Raw genomic sequence first — 15,138 nt, 5'->3', positions numbered from 1 at the left:
GTGTAAACGCTACTGTAATTTGTCATTTCACTTAGTAAAACAGACTACGAAAACACTAACTTATTGATTACCGCTCAACTACGAAAAGTAAATGAATATTTTCCATTTATAAAGCTTCCTCCAACACAGACCGAATTTCATCCAAAACTTTACTTTCATTCACAGAGCGAAAGAGAAAACTTCTAGCCTCGTTCGACGCTACTACACCGAAACGAACTTTTCCTTTGCAACGTGCTTGTGGAGACGTAATTCATGGGGTGAAAACAAATAGTGACAAGTTTTGGAGCCTACGTTAAGCTGCGATTGAGCCAGTGAGGGAGACATTACCATTTTGCTCGCAATTGAGATGCGCCAACACGTTTTCCAGTTTATTGGGTGCGGCATCAATTAGTGGTTCCAGCGTACGGGCCCCGAACAAATGGAGTGAAACCTGAAGCTAAAGTTATTTCCAAGTTCCGAAGCAGCTGGCTAAGAGAGTGAACTCCGTGCTGCCCGCGAATCAATTTATTTGCTCGCTACTACAAAGTTGTAAAGTAATTGAAAGCAACTCATCGTGTTTGCCGACGGTCCGCCCACAATCTGTTTGCTGGGAAGGAAGAAGTGTTGTAAAGTGCTTGAGTGAAGTGAAATTTATCATTGCCTCAATTGCTCTAGGCTATACGAACATTCGGAGCTGTTCCAGTTTGAGACGCAAATTTTGAACTTCATTACCGTGCCGGGTACACAAAGGGTGCACTAAATCGTAGAGTGCAATTGGTGTGGCAGTTTAGGAAGGAAGACCACTGTTGCCAGTGAAAATGGGTTGCGCTAGCAGTTCACCGCTGATCAATGGCGGTGGTCCCGGTGGAGTCGTCGAGTCGGCGAAGGAAGCGGCCACAAAAACGGCCACAGACGTGCTGCATGCTGGCGAAGCGGCGATTCATGGTAAGTTGGTTTAATTAATGCTCAAAAAGCACAGCGACAAAGTGTGTCGAGAAGCGGTATTAATTTGGATGCAATTTTGAAAGTTATAGATTTCGCACGTCAAATGAAACCTAATTTGTGAAGATATCTGAATAAATCAGAGATTGGATATCCGAAAGAAATGTTTGCAGCTACTTAATTACATTTCACTTCTTTTAAATACGTTGCCCTATTTCATTTTCATGCTTGGTTTTGTGCATATATATTTACTATAGTAAACCAATCTTCAACACATATTTCATGAACTTGAACATAACAAATTTTGCTGGATGAAGATGAGCCTATATGCACCTCGTCAATTAATAACTCGCAGTCCATTCCTTAGTAAGATTTTGTATGAAATTTTCACAGCCGCTTGTATCATCAAAAAGGGCTAAAAAACAATAAACTTCAGTTCTAAAAAACATATAAAATGTAAGTTCACTGTTTTTCATGCTGCGATGAAAATTGTAAGGGCAACATGTCTTAAACTATATGTCACGAAATATCTTGGCCATAAACCCTTTTTATAGCTTTCAAGTTCAATTTTGTAACTTTTTTGTGGATCTATGATTCCTAAACCCAATTAACGTGTCAAAGAAATTCAATGAAAATCGATTTCAACTCCAAGAAACAAATGGGGTAGTTCAATTAGATAATATTAATTTATAACTAGTTAGTTTGAGGTTTGACGCTTTTGTTTTGTTATATTGCTTCATAACAACATGTTGCTTTCTACTACATATTCCTTATTAACCTACTCTCGTCAGTATTCGAGAGAACTATTCGGAATACTTAATGAATAACTCTTAAAATACTGTAATTCATGTGATAGCAACAAATGTCACATCTAAAATCTAGTAGCAAGCTGTGATTATCAAAAATCGAAGCATGATTTGCAAGTCATCGGGTAAAACATGTTTTATCTTGTTTTTTTCTGTAATAGTATTGTAGTTATTATTAACATTACAAAATTCATAACTAAATTAAGTCATTTTCCGATGCATATTATTCCACTATTTTTTTTTTTTTTTTGTGGATTATATTTTTTGTCAGGATTTTTTAAAGTCGCTAGAAAAATGCATACTGGTAAAATATACACGAAATTAGTTTGACAAACTTACACCTTGTTGGTGAAATTGAATTGACAAAACTTAAAAGAATTAAAATTCGCATAATATTATCACCGTTGCCAATTATCAGCTACATGCTACCGTATTTTTTTTTTTTTTATTTAATTTCCTAAAACATTGCATGCATGCTACAGTAATAGGAGAGGAGAGATCCAATAAATAAAATTCAATAAACTCAAACCGTGTTAATTGGCGTGCCTATTTTTACCCAACCTCATCCATCAACGGCAACACTCATTTCCGACCCCCTACACTCTCGCAATAGCTTATTGTTAGCTCAGTTGGCCAATTTGACTTGCACTCCATCGGGACTCAAAAAGCTTCCCGTCGCGATCGAAAAATTTCTCCTCACTGACAGTGTCGGGCACATCATTACGGACAATAAACCCGGATACGCTGCCGGGGTGCTTCTGCCCGGCACCAGGCACCTCCACATGGCGAGCCTAGCAAACGACCGGGCGTCTCCACCTGCCAGTTCTACCAGACACCAGGCGCCTCCATTGTCACGCATGTGATGTTACTTCGGAACTTTCCCGCACCGAACCACGCAAGAGTCGATCGATACCGATTTCGAAAGCCTCCGACGGCTAACTACAGTTTACCACTGCCGAGCTTTCGAATGGATGGTCTGCAACAGAGTTGATTGCTCTGAGCGAACCGGGTGTATGAATTAATGCATGTCTATTACAATTTCCACTTAAACCACGACACGCAACCTTGTCTTCCACAGTTCGAATCCAAATGCACAGCACAAAGATCAATGATATTCAATGCTCCAAAAATTTGCTCGTGCGAATTTTGCAGTCTTGAAAACGCTCAACCACTGGTTTCATAGCTTATCGCGGCTTCTGTCGATATTTTTTAATGTACGTCTTTGGTAACACTTCCAAGATCTTTCTATCGTTGCCCTTATTTGTAATTTGCCCTCCGTCATGCATTTTTTTTTTCTTGTGCTTCTCCTCAATTTCGGCCGACAGCTAACCATCAATCTAAGCACTGATGCATATCTTAATTTTATTCATAGTTTGATTCGTACACGCTATCGTTAACGGTCACAAACAACATTTCACAGTTTTACTTTCGTTCGCCGAATGTGCGAAACACCGGAGTTTGATGAACGTTGTCGTCGTTGACGTGATAAAACCGATGATTTCGTGCTTGATTTTCAAATTACTGTAGTGTATGTGATAAGTTAAGTATAAGTAGTACTGATGTATAGGTGTAAGCTTAGAGTAGAAGAGATTGTAATCCTTGAAATAAAGTCAGTCTCGTTCCAACCACGCTCTTGAGTACTTATCAGTTATGATACAATCTGGCGACGAGGAAAAAAAAGTGTCAATTCCTATTAAAATGTCTGGGGTCTTAGGAAATATTGAATCCTATGTGTTAGGAGACAATTTCGATGAATACATCAGTCGTCTCGAAATGTTCATCGTAGTAAACGAAATTGCGGAAGTAAAAAAAGTGCCGTTACTGCTGACAATGGCGGGTGCGTCTTTGTACTCAGTAGCAGTAAAGTTATGTGCTCCGGATGACCCGAAAAAAAAATCGTTCAACGATTTAGTGGAGGTGTTGAAAAAACATTTTGCACCGAAAGTGAATGTAGTAGCCGAACGTTACAAATTCCATAAATGTGTGCAGACAAGTGAGCAGTCCATTGCCGACTACATGATAACGCTCAAGACATTAGCGCAATCGTGTGAGTTTGGTACATTTTTGTCGGACGCGCTAAGGGACCAGATGGTGGTTGGTTTAAAAAACCAGGACTTAAGGAAACGGTTGTTAGTAGAACCGGATTTAGTGTACAACAAAGCGTGTGAAATCGCAAGAACGTGGGAGGCCGCACAGCAGCAGAACGACGAGATAAGCGTTCCGGTAGTGCAAACACACACAGTTGCACGAGTATTTCAGAAGCAGCGTCAGCAGCGTCATGCAGCGCAGCATCAGGGTTCGTCGACCAAAGCGGTGCCGAATTTTGTCAAAAAAACGCAAAATAATTGCAATAGATGCGGTCGGCAGCATGATCCTTCGACGTGTCCAGCTAGAAGTTGGAAGTGCTATGTGTGCGGAAGAAACGGCCATGTGTCGAAAATGTGTTATTCGGCAAGAAAGGAGATAAAAAGTGTCGAGAGAAACGGACATTTGCATGTCATAGAAGGAGAAAAGAAGTTTTCTTCTTCACAAAGTATTGCGATCACTTACAAAGGAAAGTCGATAAACTTTGAGATCGATTGCGGTGCTTGTGTTAGTGTAATCTCAGAGGACATGTATAAAAATCTGTTCGCTGATGAACAATTAGGTGAAACGAAAAGTTCGTTTGTGTCAGCATCGGGACAATTAATAAAGCCAAAAGGAATAATTAGCGTAAAAGTCAACCTAGCAGAAACCGAAAAAGAAGCGAGACTAGAGTTAATTGTTATACCTACAGAGAGGTCGGTTAGTCCGTTGCTAGGTAGGGACGCATTAGATACTCTATTCCCAAAATGGAGGAATGCGTTCACGATAAATAAAATGGAGGAAGAATTCCAAAATGAAATGAAAAAACGTTTTAACAACGTAGTAAATGGCACGGGGATTATTGAAGGGTTCTCAGCAAATTTAGTGCTGAAATCGGATGCAGTTCCAGTTTTTCACAAAGCATACCCAGTCCCTTTTGCCTTGTTAGAGAAAGTTGAAACAAGTTTACAAAACTTAGTAAATGAAGGAGTGTTAATTCCTGTACGATTTTCGTCATGGGCCAGTCCCGTAGTCATAGTCGAAAAAGAAGATGGAAGTGTAAGGTTGTGCTTGGATGGAAAGGCAGTCATCAACAGGCATTTGTCGGTAGAACACTATCCACTACCAAAAATCGAAGATATATTTGCAAAAATAGCTAATTGGAATATATTTTGTAAAGTGGACTTGACAGGAGCTTATCTTCAAGTACCATTGGCGGAGGCATCGAGAGAAATATGTACCATTAATACACACAAAGGGTTGTTTCAGTATACCCGTATGCCTTTTGGCATAAACTCAGCGCCATCTATATTCCAAAGTATAATCGATCAAATTTTGCAAAATTCACGGGGCATAGCGTATATAGATGATATATTGATAGGAGGAAAAAACAAAGAGGAATGTGTGGAAAATGTTAACGAGGTACTTAGCAGACTAAACAAACATAACGTGAAGATAAATTTAAAAAAATCTTGTTTTTTCGAAACTAAAATAGACTATTTGGGATATACAATATCAGATAAAGGAATTCACCCAAATGAGTCAAAAGTTGAAGCTATTAGAGATGCGCCAAAACCGAAAGATATAACGCAACTTCAAGCATATCTTGGTTTGTTAAACTATTACAATAGATTTTTGCCAAATCTTTCCACTATATTATATCCGTTGTATAATCTTTTGAAAAAACAAACGAAATTTATATGGTCAAAGGAGTGTGAAGAGTCATTTGAAAAATCAAAAAAGATGCTTATAAATCATAAATTATTGGTACCTTATGACCAAGAAAAGGAATTAGTGTTACAAGTAGATGCAAGTCCATATGGATTAGGTGCTATCTTATCGCACGTAGTCAATCAAGAAGAAAAACCTATATGCTTTGCATCGGCAACGTTAACATCGACACAACAAAATTATGCACAAGTGCATAGAGAAGCCTTGGCAGTAGTTTTCGGTATAAAAAAGTTCCACAAATATCTATACGGAAGAAAATTTAAGTTGATCACTGACAATAGTGGAGTAAAAGAAATATTTAGTCCAACAAAAGGTTCTTCATCGATAGCGGTAGCCAGACTTCAACGCTGGGCAGTGTTTTTATCAACATATAATTACACCATTGAGCATCGTGCCGGAAAACGAATGACGAACGTAGATGCAATGTCTCGTTTGCCTTTAGAACAAGAAAATGAAATTGAAAATGTTAAATTAGGAATAAATTTAGTACAAGAAAACTGCATGATAGATATTGAAAGCATCAAACAACACCAGTTGAAAGATAAGTTGATAAAAGAAATTTTTGAAAAAGTGAAAAATGGATGGTATCATGTCGAACCACATATGAAACCTTTTTTCAAAATAAGAAGCCATTTAGGAATTGAAGATGAAATATTGAATTTTGATGATCGCGCGATAGTTCCAAGTGCACTTAAGTTAGAAATATTGAAATTATTTCATGCAAATCACGACGGCATCGTTAAAATGAAGATAAACGCGAGGAAATATGTTTGGTGGAGTAAAATGGATAAAGATTTGAACGATTATGTAAAATCATGCGAGGTGTGTCAAATGCGACAAGTCGTTCCAAAAGAAGTCGTCCTTACTAAGTGGCCAGTGTCAGAACATCCATTTGAGCGAATCCATTTGGATTTATTCTACTTTGAGTCACGAACGCTATTGATAATTGTGGATTCATTTTCAAAATATATAGATGTAGCGATAGTGAACAAGTCTAAAGCCAACGATATAATCGAGCAGATAGAATCGTTTTTTGCATGTTTTGGCATCCCTAAAGAAGTGGTAACAGATAACGGTCCACCATTTAATTCGGAATCGTTCGTAAATTTCCTAAAGGCGCAAGGAATTAAAGTTACAAAATCTCCTCCATATCACCCACAGTCAAACGGGTTGGCCGAGAGGTCAGTGCGTACAGTGAAGGAAGTTTTAAATAAGTTTTTACTGGATGCAAGATATCAAGCATTGTCTTTACGTCGCAAGTTAAACAAGTTTCTTATTCATTATAGAAATTCCCCATCGACGATTACTAATCAAAATCCATCAGAGAGAATATTCAGTTATGTGCCTCATACTTTATTAAGTAAGCTGAAGGTGAAGGATTCAAAGAAAACAGAGCTTGTTCAAGTAAAATCGAGTAAAAATGCAGATAAAGAGAAAGAGGGAAACCATTTCCAGGAAGTAAAGGATTATAAGCCACGTACAAAGGTCATGTATAGAAATCATTTTAAGGAATTGATTAGATGGATTCCTGCTATTGTTTTGAAACGTATAAGTCATACATTATATCTGATTAATATTAATGGAAATGCGAGGGTTGTACACCATAATCAATTACGTCCAAATGGGAAATATTATTATGAAAATGATGTGTACAAGGAAACCCATGATTTTGGGAATAAACGAAGACGTAGTGAGTCGAGGTCTCCTCCAGTAAGGCGATCAGCTAGGTTACGTGGACAGCCACCAAAAAAATATAGTAAGTAAAGCTGGATGGACAAGGAATCTCTAGGGATACATGGATTTCAAGGATTAGGGGGGATAATGTAGTGTATGTGATAAGTTAAGTATAAGTAGTACTGATGTATAGGTGTAAGCTTAGAGTAGAAGAGATTGTAATCCTTGAAATAAAGTCAGTCTCGTTCCAACCACGCTCTTGAGTACTTATCAGTTATGATACAATTACCTTCAGTTATATGCTCTTGATCCATCGCATTAGTCTTTTTTCATACAGCATAGATTACCGAAAGCAAGAAGAGGACGTGATTGTAGAAAAATTAACTTGAAAATTATTCGTTTTCTCAATATGAAGCACACAATCATTAACAAGCACATAATCATTAATTAATTCGAGATGTAAATTAATCAATTGATTCTAATCTACTAATCTGAGTTGTTTTAAAAAACACAAAAATGGCTTTGTAGTTTGATGTTCTTTGTTTGCCAAAGTCATCTTGTTCTTGGCGTAATGACCTCTTTGGTCATGCCTGCCCGTTAAGGGCTTACGAGACTTGTTTCCCTGTTGTATGTGGATAGTCAGTCCTCTCGTACAGAGGAGGGTCCGGTCTCGGTTGGGATTCGAACCCACGCCGTCAAGGTGGAGAGCCCCGTCCGCTCATGGGCCGATTTTCTAGCCGACGCTACCGCTCGGCTATCGCGGAACCCCATTGCCAAAGTCATAAACAGTCTAAAACCAAAGAGTTCAAATATTATTTTCACTTGTAAATTTAAGTAACACTCCATCCAGCTTAATTCAACGATCAAGAAGCTCATGAATCATTTGTAAAAAAATGTGAAATAGAAAAAAAGAATCAATTTCGTAACTTGTTATCTTGCCTCACTCAGGCGGTTGGCCTAATGTCACCCAGACTGGCGCGAAAAATAAAAATAGCTCCACGAGTGTGAACCGCCATAACTCAACTCCCATACAACTGACCCGTCGCCTTGCTCGGTGGTTTTCTCTCAAATCTTAATGTTTCTTTCTGCTTCGAAAGAACCCTCCATTACAGCAGCGGGAGTGAGAAAAGCATTACGTCCCTATGATATTTCTATTTCCTGGCCACTTTCTAGCCAAACAACCTTTGCAATCTCGTCGTTCCATTCCCTTACCGCTCCATAAGAAAGACGGGGAAAATTGAGTTGCTTTTATTTGTCAATGAAACCCACGGAGGACAAATGGAAGAATGAAACCCGCAAAGTCGTTGAGGCTCCAAACATCAAACAACCATAACACATACACACACACACACACACACACACACACACACACACACACTTGAACCCCTGTCGCTCGACAATTCATGGTTTCTCTGAACCTTGACAAAGACCCCAAATCATGAATAATTAATGAGTCTCCCCGATATTGGTTGTTGTTGCTTCCGCTCGTCTGAAAATTTTCTTTGAACTATTTTTTTTTCTTTTAAAGCTAAAAGTGTATTTTTCCTTTTTTTGTTTCCATACCAGTGACACTTTTGTCCTTTATAAGTTCTTCTTTTTCAAACATATATCCGGTCCGTCAAAAAACTGTAAAGGGAATCAATTTAACCTTTTATTTTTGCCATTTTACACCCAGTGCAATTTGTTTTGTTTGCTTGCGAATAATATTTTCCCACTGTGTTGTTGATATTTTCGATAGGACGGATTAAGCCTGAATTTCAAACGAACAAAGAAAAGTGCTAAGAAAAACCAAATGTTAATTAAAGTTTACGAAAAAATCAATCGACCACCATCTGTTAGATTCAAGGTGTATTATCGTTCATTTTGTTGGTGCCTAATGCGAATAAATTTTATTTTATTTGTAGTTGAATGGTTTGTAATGGACACCATTTTTTAATCTTTCCTTTATCAACACCACCAGAGACATAATAGTTTCAAATGATGTTTAAACTTATTGAGATTATAGGAATTACTTTTATTGCAGCCCAGCACGATGTCGAAAATCTTCCAGACTTAGTTGTTGCGTGGTTTTCCAACACAAATAAAAGATTATTATGAGACTGTACTCTTGATTCCGTTTCTATAATTTTCAATCAGTGGTCTTCACTGGGGGCCGGGCGCCTATGCGCAAGAATTCAATTCCCAGTCAACGAATGAACAATAAATAAACGATGAGATAACAAACAACCTGCCGGCACGCACACAACGCGTTGGACACACGTAGGGGGAAAGGGAAAAGGAGACCGCTCGAAAGATAGGGCACCAACAAGCTGGAAACAACAGATAATGGAGTTATCGCGACGATCCCGCGGGACGCCATTGGTAATTGAATTTTTGTTCCCCCCCGGCGAACGTTAGAGGGGTGTAAAATATGTAGAACGTTACTTTCGACACCCTTCGGATGAGCCGTGGGCTTAAATACCTCGAACCCGGCCCAGATTCGGTTGCTTCTAATTTACTTTCCGAAAAGGGACCGATTGTGGATCGGCTGTGACAGAAACCAGATAGGCTCAAGCACTTCCTCGAGGCAACACTATGCTTGGGCGTAGCGAAGCACACAACGGCAACAGCAGATGATACCTCGTGGATGACTAGTGAAGGTTAGCCGAAGACGGAAAGTTATGACCGCTCCAGAGTGCTGTATCATAACAACAACGGATTAATAGTTATCGATCGTACCGCACGTAAAAGGCAACTCTGCCACGCACCTGCAACTTTTTCACTCAAAACGAGCCCGAATTATGAAGCCTACCGTCGCTGATAGGGAGGAAAACTTTTACCCAATCCACCCAGCTGGAACACGTGTTTCTTATGCATGTTTTAGCTGCACCTTGCGGCACCCTCGCTATCGAATGTGACCTTCAACGCGGAGCTTTAATGTTTATCGTCTGAGCAGGTCAAGGTAGTTCATCGTTTTGGGTTCTAAATGGAGAGTGTCATCGATAGAAGGGGCCTTTACTGCTGAAGTGTGTGAAGAGAGAAAACCAAAACAATACGGTTAAGACTAAATTATTAATTTGGTGTTTCATCCAGCAGGAGCTGGTAAGGATGGTATTGGTGAACTATACTCAAGATTTTTTAACTTTCAAGAATCGACATCTTAGTAACCTGTTAATCAATGTGAGAATTTTCAAAACATCACAAATTGATCAGTATTGAAAAAGAGTCATATAGAGCAAATTGTCCATTTGTAGAATTCTAAGTTTAAGTATGTAAAACATTTCATTACAACCCGAACAGGTTGCTTTTGGTTCTGGTTTGAAGTATTCAATTTGTTCATCTCTTTCAAATGCATCATGGAAAAGTACAGAGTTTGTTATATAACAGGATAACCAACAAACAACAAACGGTGTTTTCTCTCTTTTTTTGTTTTTGCTTAACAGATTTTAAAATAATTTATTGTAATTATTTATCTTAGATTCACCTAAAATGGAGCATAGCTACTTGATGCCATATTAATCATTTATCGTTTTTAGAAGCATTAAAACTCTAAAATTATTCCAGATTTTGTATTCTGGGGAATTCCAAAACAAACAAAATTGGCTGTAATATCACTATCAAACCCAAAACCATCGATGTTTTCTACATCGTTTCTTTTCGCAGATGAATGCCTTCTTGATATGATAAAAAATTTACCTACTTCAACCATAATTGTAATAAACTATAAAGGTCATATGGGCACTTATCAGCTTCATTTTTATTATGACATGATAAATTAATACCAGTTGAAAACATCACACCGTCGTGAAGCGGTACATGCAACACATTCTTATTTTCATAATATTTTGCTTCAATTACTGCAATCATATTCACTATACTAAAACATTTACTATACTAAAAGCAACCGTACGGACCAACAACATTCGTCTGAAGATACTTATTAAAAAAAAAACAGATCTACTTCACCAACTAACTATCGCCGTAACAAAATTACATGCCTAACATTGTTGCCTCGCTATAAGGCGCAGCGTTTACCACCATCATACCTCTTGTGTCGACGGTCGAACACAATCAAAGGTCAACGGTGCGCTAATGAGCTACCAGATTGCCTAGGACGCGACCAACCTGACGCGGCTGTAAAATGAGGGGCACGAAAAACTCATCAACAAAATGGACCCATCGTGCAACATCGTATACGACTATAGTCTCTACTTTGCTAGGAAGTTCTATACCTCGAATGGTCACGTGGGATCTCATGAAAACAACGGGCCGGAAGAGGACGCAAGTTGTAATAGTAACTAACATCGTTATGCTTTTTAAATTTCCCTTCAAATTTAAACACCATTCAAAAGGCTCAAAAGCAAAAAGGACTTATTTTTATACTTCCGTTCGGTAGCTGCAGCAACATTTCGCTAGTCGTGTACATTTAATTGCATATATAAATCAAGATGGGGAGGTCTTTTTTGTTTTATTTTAATGTGAATTAAATGCACTTCGAGTAAAAAAGCATTGCAGGTTTAATACTGTTTATAATTTTGTCTCTGGATAAACATTTTGGAAATGAGTTTTTTTAAATACCCAACAAGTTTGCTGTTTACTTCACTTACAAACAAGCAGTTGAAAGCCTTTGAAATACTAGAATATAAGCTACAAAAGAGAGTAAGAGTGAAGATAAAAAAGAGGGAAAAGGCACCACATAGTGGGCATACGAACTCAGTACCAACCATTTTAATGCGTTTTATGTGAAGGGTGGTTTTGTGGAAACTTCTTCAAAACCACTTGCATTCCAAAAGAAAACAATATTTGGTTACTGTCCTAAAGAGTATGTTGAATGAAAAAATACATAAGCCATAACCCTAGCCCCTAGGGCTTTCTTGGCTTCTGCAAACCACTTGAATTCTAATTAGTGCAACATACGACTATGCTTTATACTGAGCTAAAAAAACCATTCCATTGGCATCGGTCGTCTTAGATGATTCTTGTTGAGCTTCCCGGTCTCCAACCGGTCGTGAAAGGACGCCGTCCACCGCAAGGAACGAAAGATTTATGCCCTCGTCCGAACATGTGTTGCTCCTTGCGGCGAACGAATGCTTTTCGCTGAATGACGAACGTTAAAGGACAGGTTGCTTATTTATTGCATCCGGTCGCTTTGGCATTTGGCGATGTGGAACCGTAAGCATGCCGTAGTTATGCAGTCAATGTCCAAGCTGCGAGGAGGTTTGGGTTCACTAAATAGACGGCTGACGGGTATTGCTGTTGCATTGTTTCTATTCTAAAACGAAGATTAGAATATCACATTCCTCTGGCGGAGCAACAACCAGTGTTTGCAGTTTAAAGTCATTTAAATGTTGGTTTGTACAGCTGAGCTTAAAATATGTGAAAGGACAAACCTGATAGAAAGTGCAAAAAAATACAAAAACAAACAAAAAATAAATTGAAAAGAATTTAACACCTTAGCAGAAAAAAATCCATTTAAACATTACATGATGAAATTGCAACAAACTAAAGAAACTCTTAGCAGAAACTCCCGTTAATGCAAGAATACTCAAGAAAAAAGAAGTTATAAGATTGAATACAATACTTTACTGAAATTCAAGCAATAACCACGAATTTTTTGTCACAGTTATGATCAAAATAGATTAAATTTTGTCAAATGAATTTATTTTGAAACTGAAAAATATTTGTCATTGCATATTCTTCTTATTCGTTCATCATCAAGTGTATAATATCGATTTTCATTTAGAATGCTAGACAACGTTTTCAAAGGTATGGTAAAGTATGAAACAGTTGAAGTTTTCCAACGCATTCTTTTAGTGCTATACTCGATATATTCCAAAATATTGTGGTTATCATGCAAATACATGCCTGCATTACTCTAATTTTTTTTGCTTTATAGTTCTTAGCATTAATTTTTATAAGATACAGTAAAATTACGCAACGTTTTAAGACTGACCCAGTTCAATCATTAAGGAATGATGATGAATTCTATAAAATATTTATTTAATCATAAATCTTACGAAATTGATCCTTAGAGGTCGGGGTGAGCCCATCGCTGCCGCGCAGTCCACGAACCGTTAAATCCGCCACTTTACATAAGGCATAGTTTTGTAGTAGTCAAAGGAATAATAGTCGATTTCTATTTCTAACAGACGTTGGCGAACATGTGAAGGAAGCCGTACAGAACGTCACCCACGAGCTTGAGAATGTGCTCGGCGGAGGCAAAAAGACAGAAAAATCCGACCACATCAACGAGAGCGACCAGACGGCGATGGCGAACGGACATGGCGAGGGCGACGACCCATCGTCCAACCCCGACTACCAGATCATCCGGCTGAAGGGCTCTAAGCAGAACAGCGTCGAGGAGACCGAGCTGATGGAGAACATGAAGAACGACCTCATGAGCAAGGCGCAGAGCATGGGTGACGACACGGACCGGCTGGCGGACGACCTGATCAAGGAGACCGAGGACCTGATGCGGGACGCTGAGACCGGCATCGCGCACCACGAGATGACGACACGCATCACCTCCGCCGAGGACGGTACGATCGAGATCCTTAACCTGGAAGGTAACGCGCCCAACTCCCCGAACCACTCGAATGACAGTTTGAAAACTACTTCACCAGAGCCCGAAATCGAGCGGATACTGGCGGCCGGTGCCGAGGCCGATCGCGCCCCCGACTCCCCCAAGGCCACTCTCCACTCGCTCGCCGTTCCTGCCTCTGAGGCCAACCGTGCCGGGAAGGACGAAGGGATGCCGGAGGAGAAACCGGACGTGTGAGTACGGTAGTCGCGCACCTACACTACTATGGATAACACCCACCACGCTCGATCGACGACCTTCCCTCCCCTTTTCATGAACTCTCCCGCCACATCCAACTCGAAACAGGGACAATCGGAACTCCTGCTGCACACACCTTGGTTGGCACTTAGAAAGAACGAAAATCAGTCCCAAACCCGCTCCTGACCGATTTATTTCCATTCCGTTCTCCACTCCATCGCTTCACGATTTTGACTAGAAACGATAAACATTTGTGTGAAATACATTTCATTGTTCATTATTTCACCTCGCTGCCTCAATGTAATCTCTCTGTACTTTTCAAAGGTTTTTATAGTGTCTTATTCTTTTCATATTCATCGGATTTTTACAAGATAGAAAACAAAACCTTCACCATGAATAAATGTATATAAGGTCACTTACTGTAAGTAAATGTAAAAATTGTAACAACAATATTGAAAATAAATGTGTTTTATTTTGGGAAATGCCCTTGCAAACATGGGACTGTTTTCTCTTTGGTACCCGTGCCAAAGGCGAACGAGTTCAAACGATGACACTCATTGCTACCTTTTCGCTTTATGATAAAAATATGGTATCAATTGTATATTTTTCTGGTTAATTTTCTTCATAAAACGTGTGAAACATATGAACCAATGCTTCTAATGAGAGTAAGTAGTGACTCCAACAATAAGTATATAAATATACCATAAGCTCTCGATACAAACATAAGCAGTGTGTATAGAAAATTTTGGGTCAGAAACGAGATTGTCCTTTATTGTTAGGTTTTCCATTCCCTAACTTATTAACCATATTTCTTTGGTTATTTGTATCATAGTCTAAAGCACAATATTAATATCAGGATGATGCATGCGCTCCTGATAGTTTTCTCTCCAAAACGACGATGGAAAGCTCCCCACAACTATTGATGGCAATGGGAACCGTCCGCCGTACGCTTTTGAAATAATGTTATAGTCTATAATCGTTAAACTTTGTAATATTGTGGAAGAATGAATGAAAACAAATATGTAAAACACAAATGTAGATACATCAATGCTTAGGTTGATGGTGTAAATAACGAAAGGGTTGAGACAACGAATCGTAAGCGAAAAAGGAATAACAACCCTTTGTAAATGTTTAAAATAAGAAGTATAAATTTCTTCTAACTTCTTTGTTCAAAAAGTATGTAAA

The 15,138-nt window shown here is 38.8% G+C and overlaps 1 protein-coding gene across 1 annotated transcript; it reads left to right on the top strand.

Annotated features, from left to right (window-relative positions):
• The first annotated feature begins 797 nt into the window (after window positions 1-797).
• On the top strand, window positions 798-13,953 carry LOC131264612 (uncharacterized). The gene is made up of 2 exons (XM_058266886.1): window positions 798-924; window positions 13,325-13,953. Exons 1-2 carry the CDS (start codon window positions 798-800, stop codon window positions 13,951-13,953), a joined length of 756 nt encoding a protein of 251 aa, XP_058122869.1.
• The last annotated feature ends 1,185 nt before the right edge of the window (window positions 13,954-15,138 follow it).

Source organism: Anopheles coustani, chromosome 2, assembly GCF_943734705.1.
Source record: "Anopheles coustani chromosome 2, idAnoCousDA_361_x.2, whole genome shotgun sequence".
Lineage (NCBI taxonomy): Eukaryota > Metazoa > Arthropoda > Insecta > Diptera > Culicidae > Anopheles > Anopheles coustani.
This window is presented reverse-complemented; position numbering and strand designations above follow the sequence as displayed.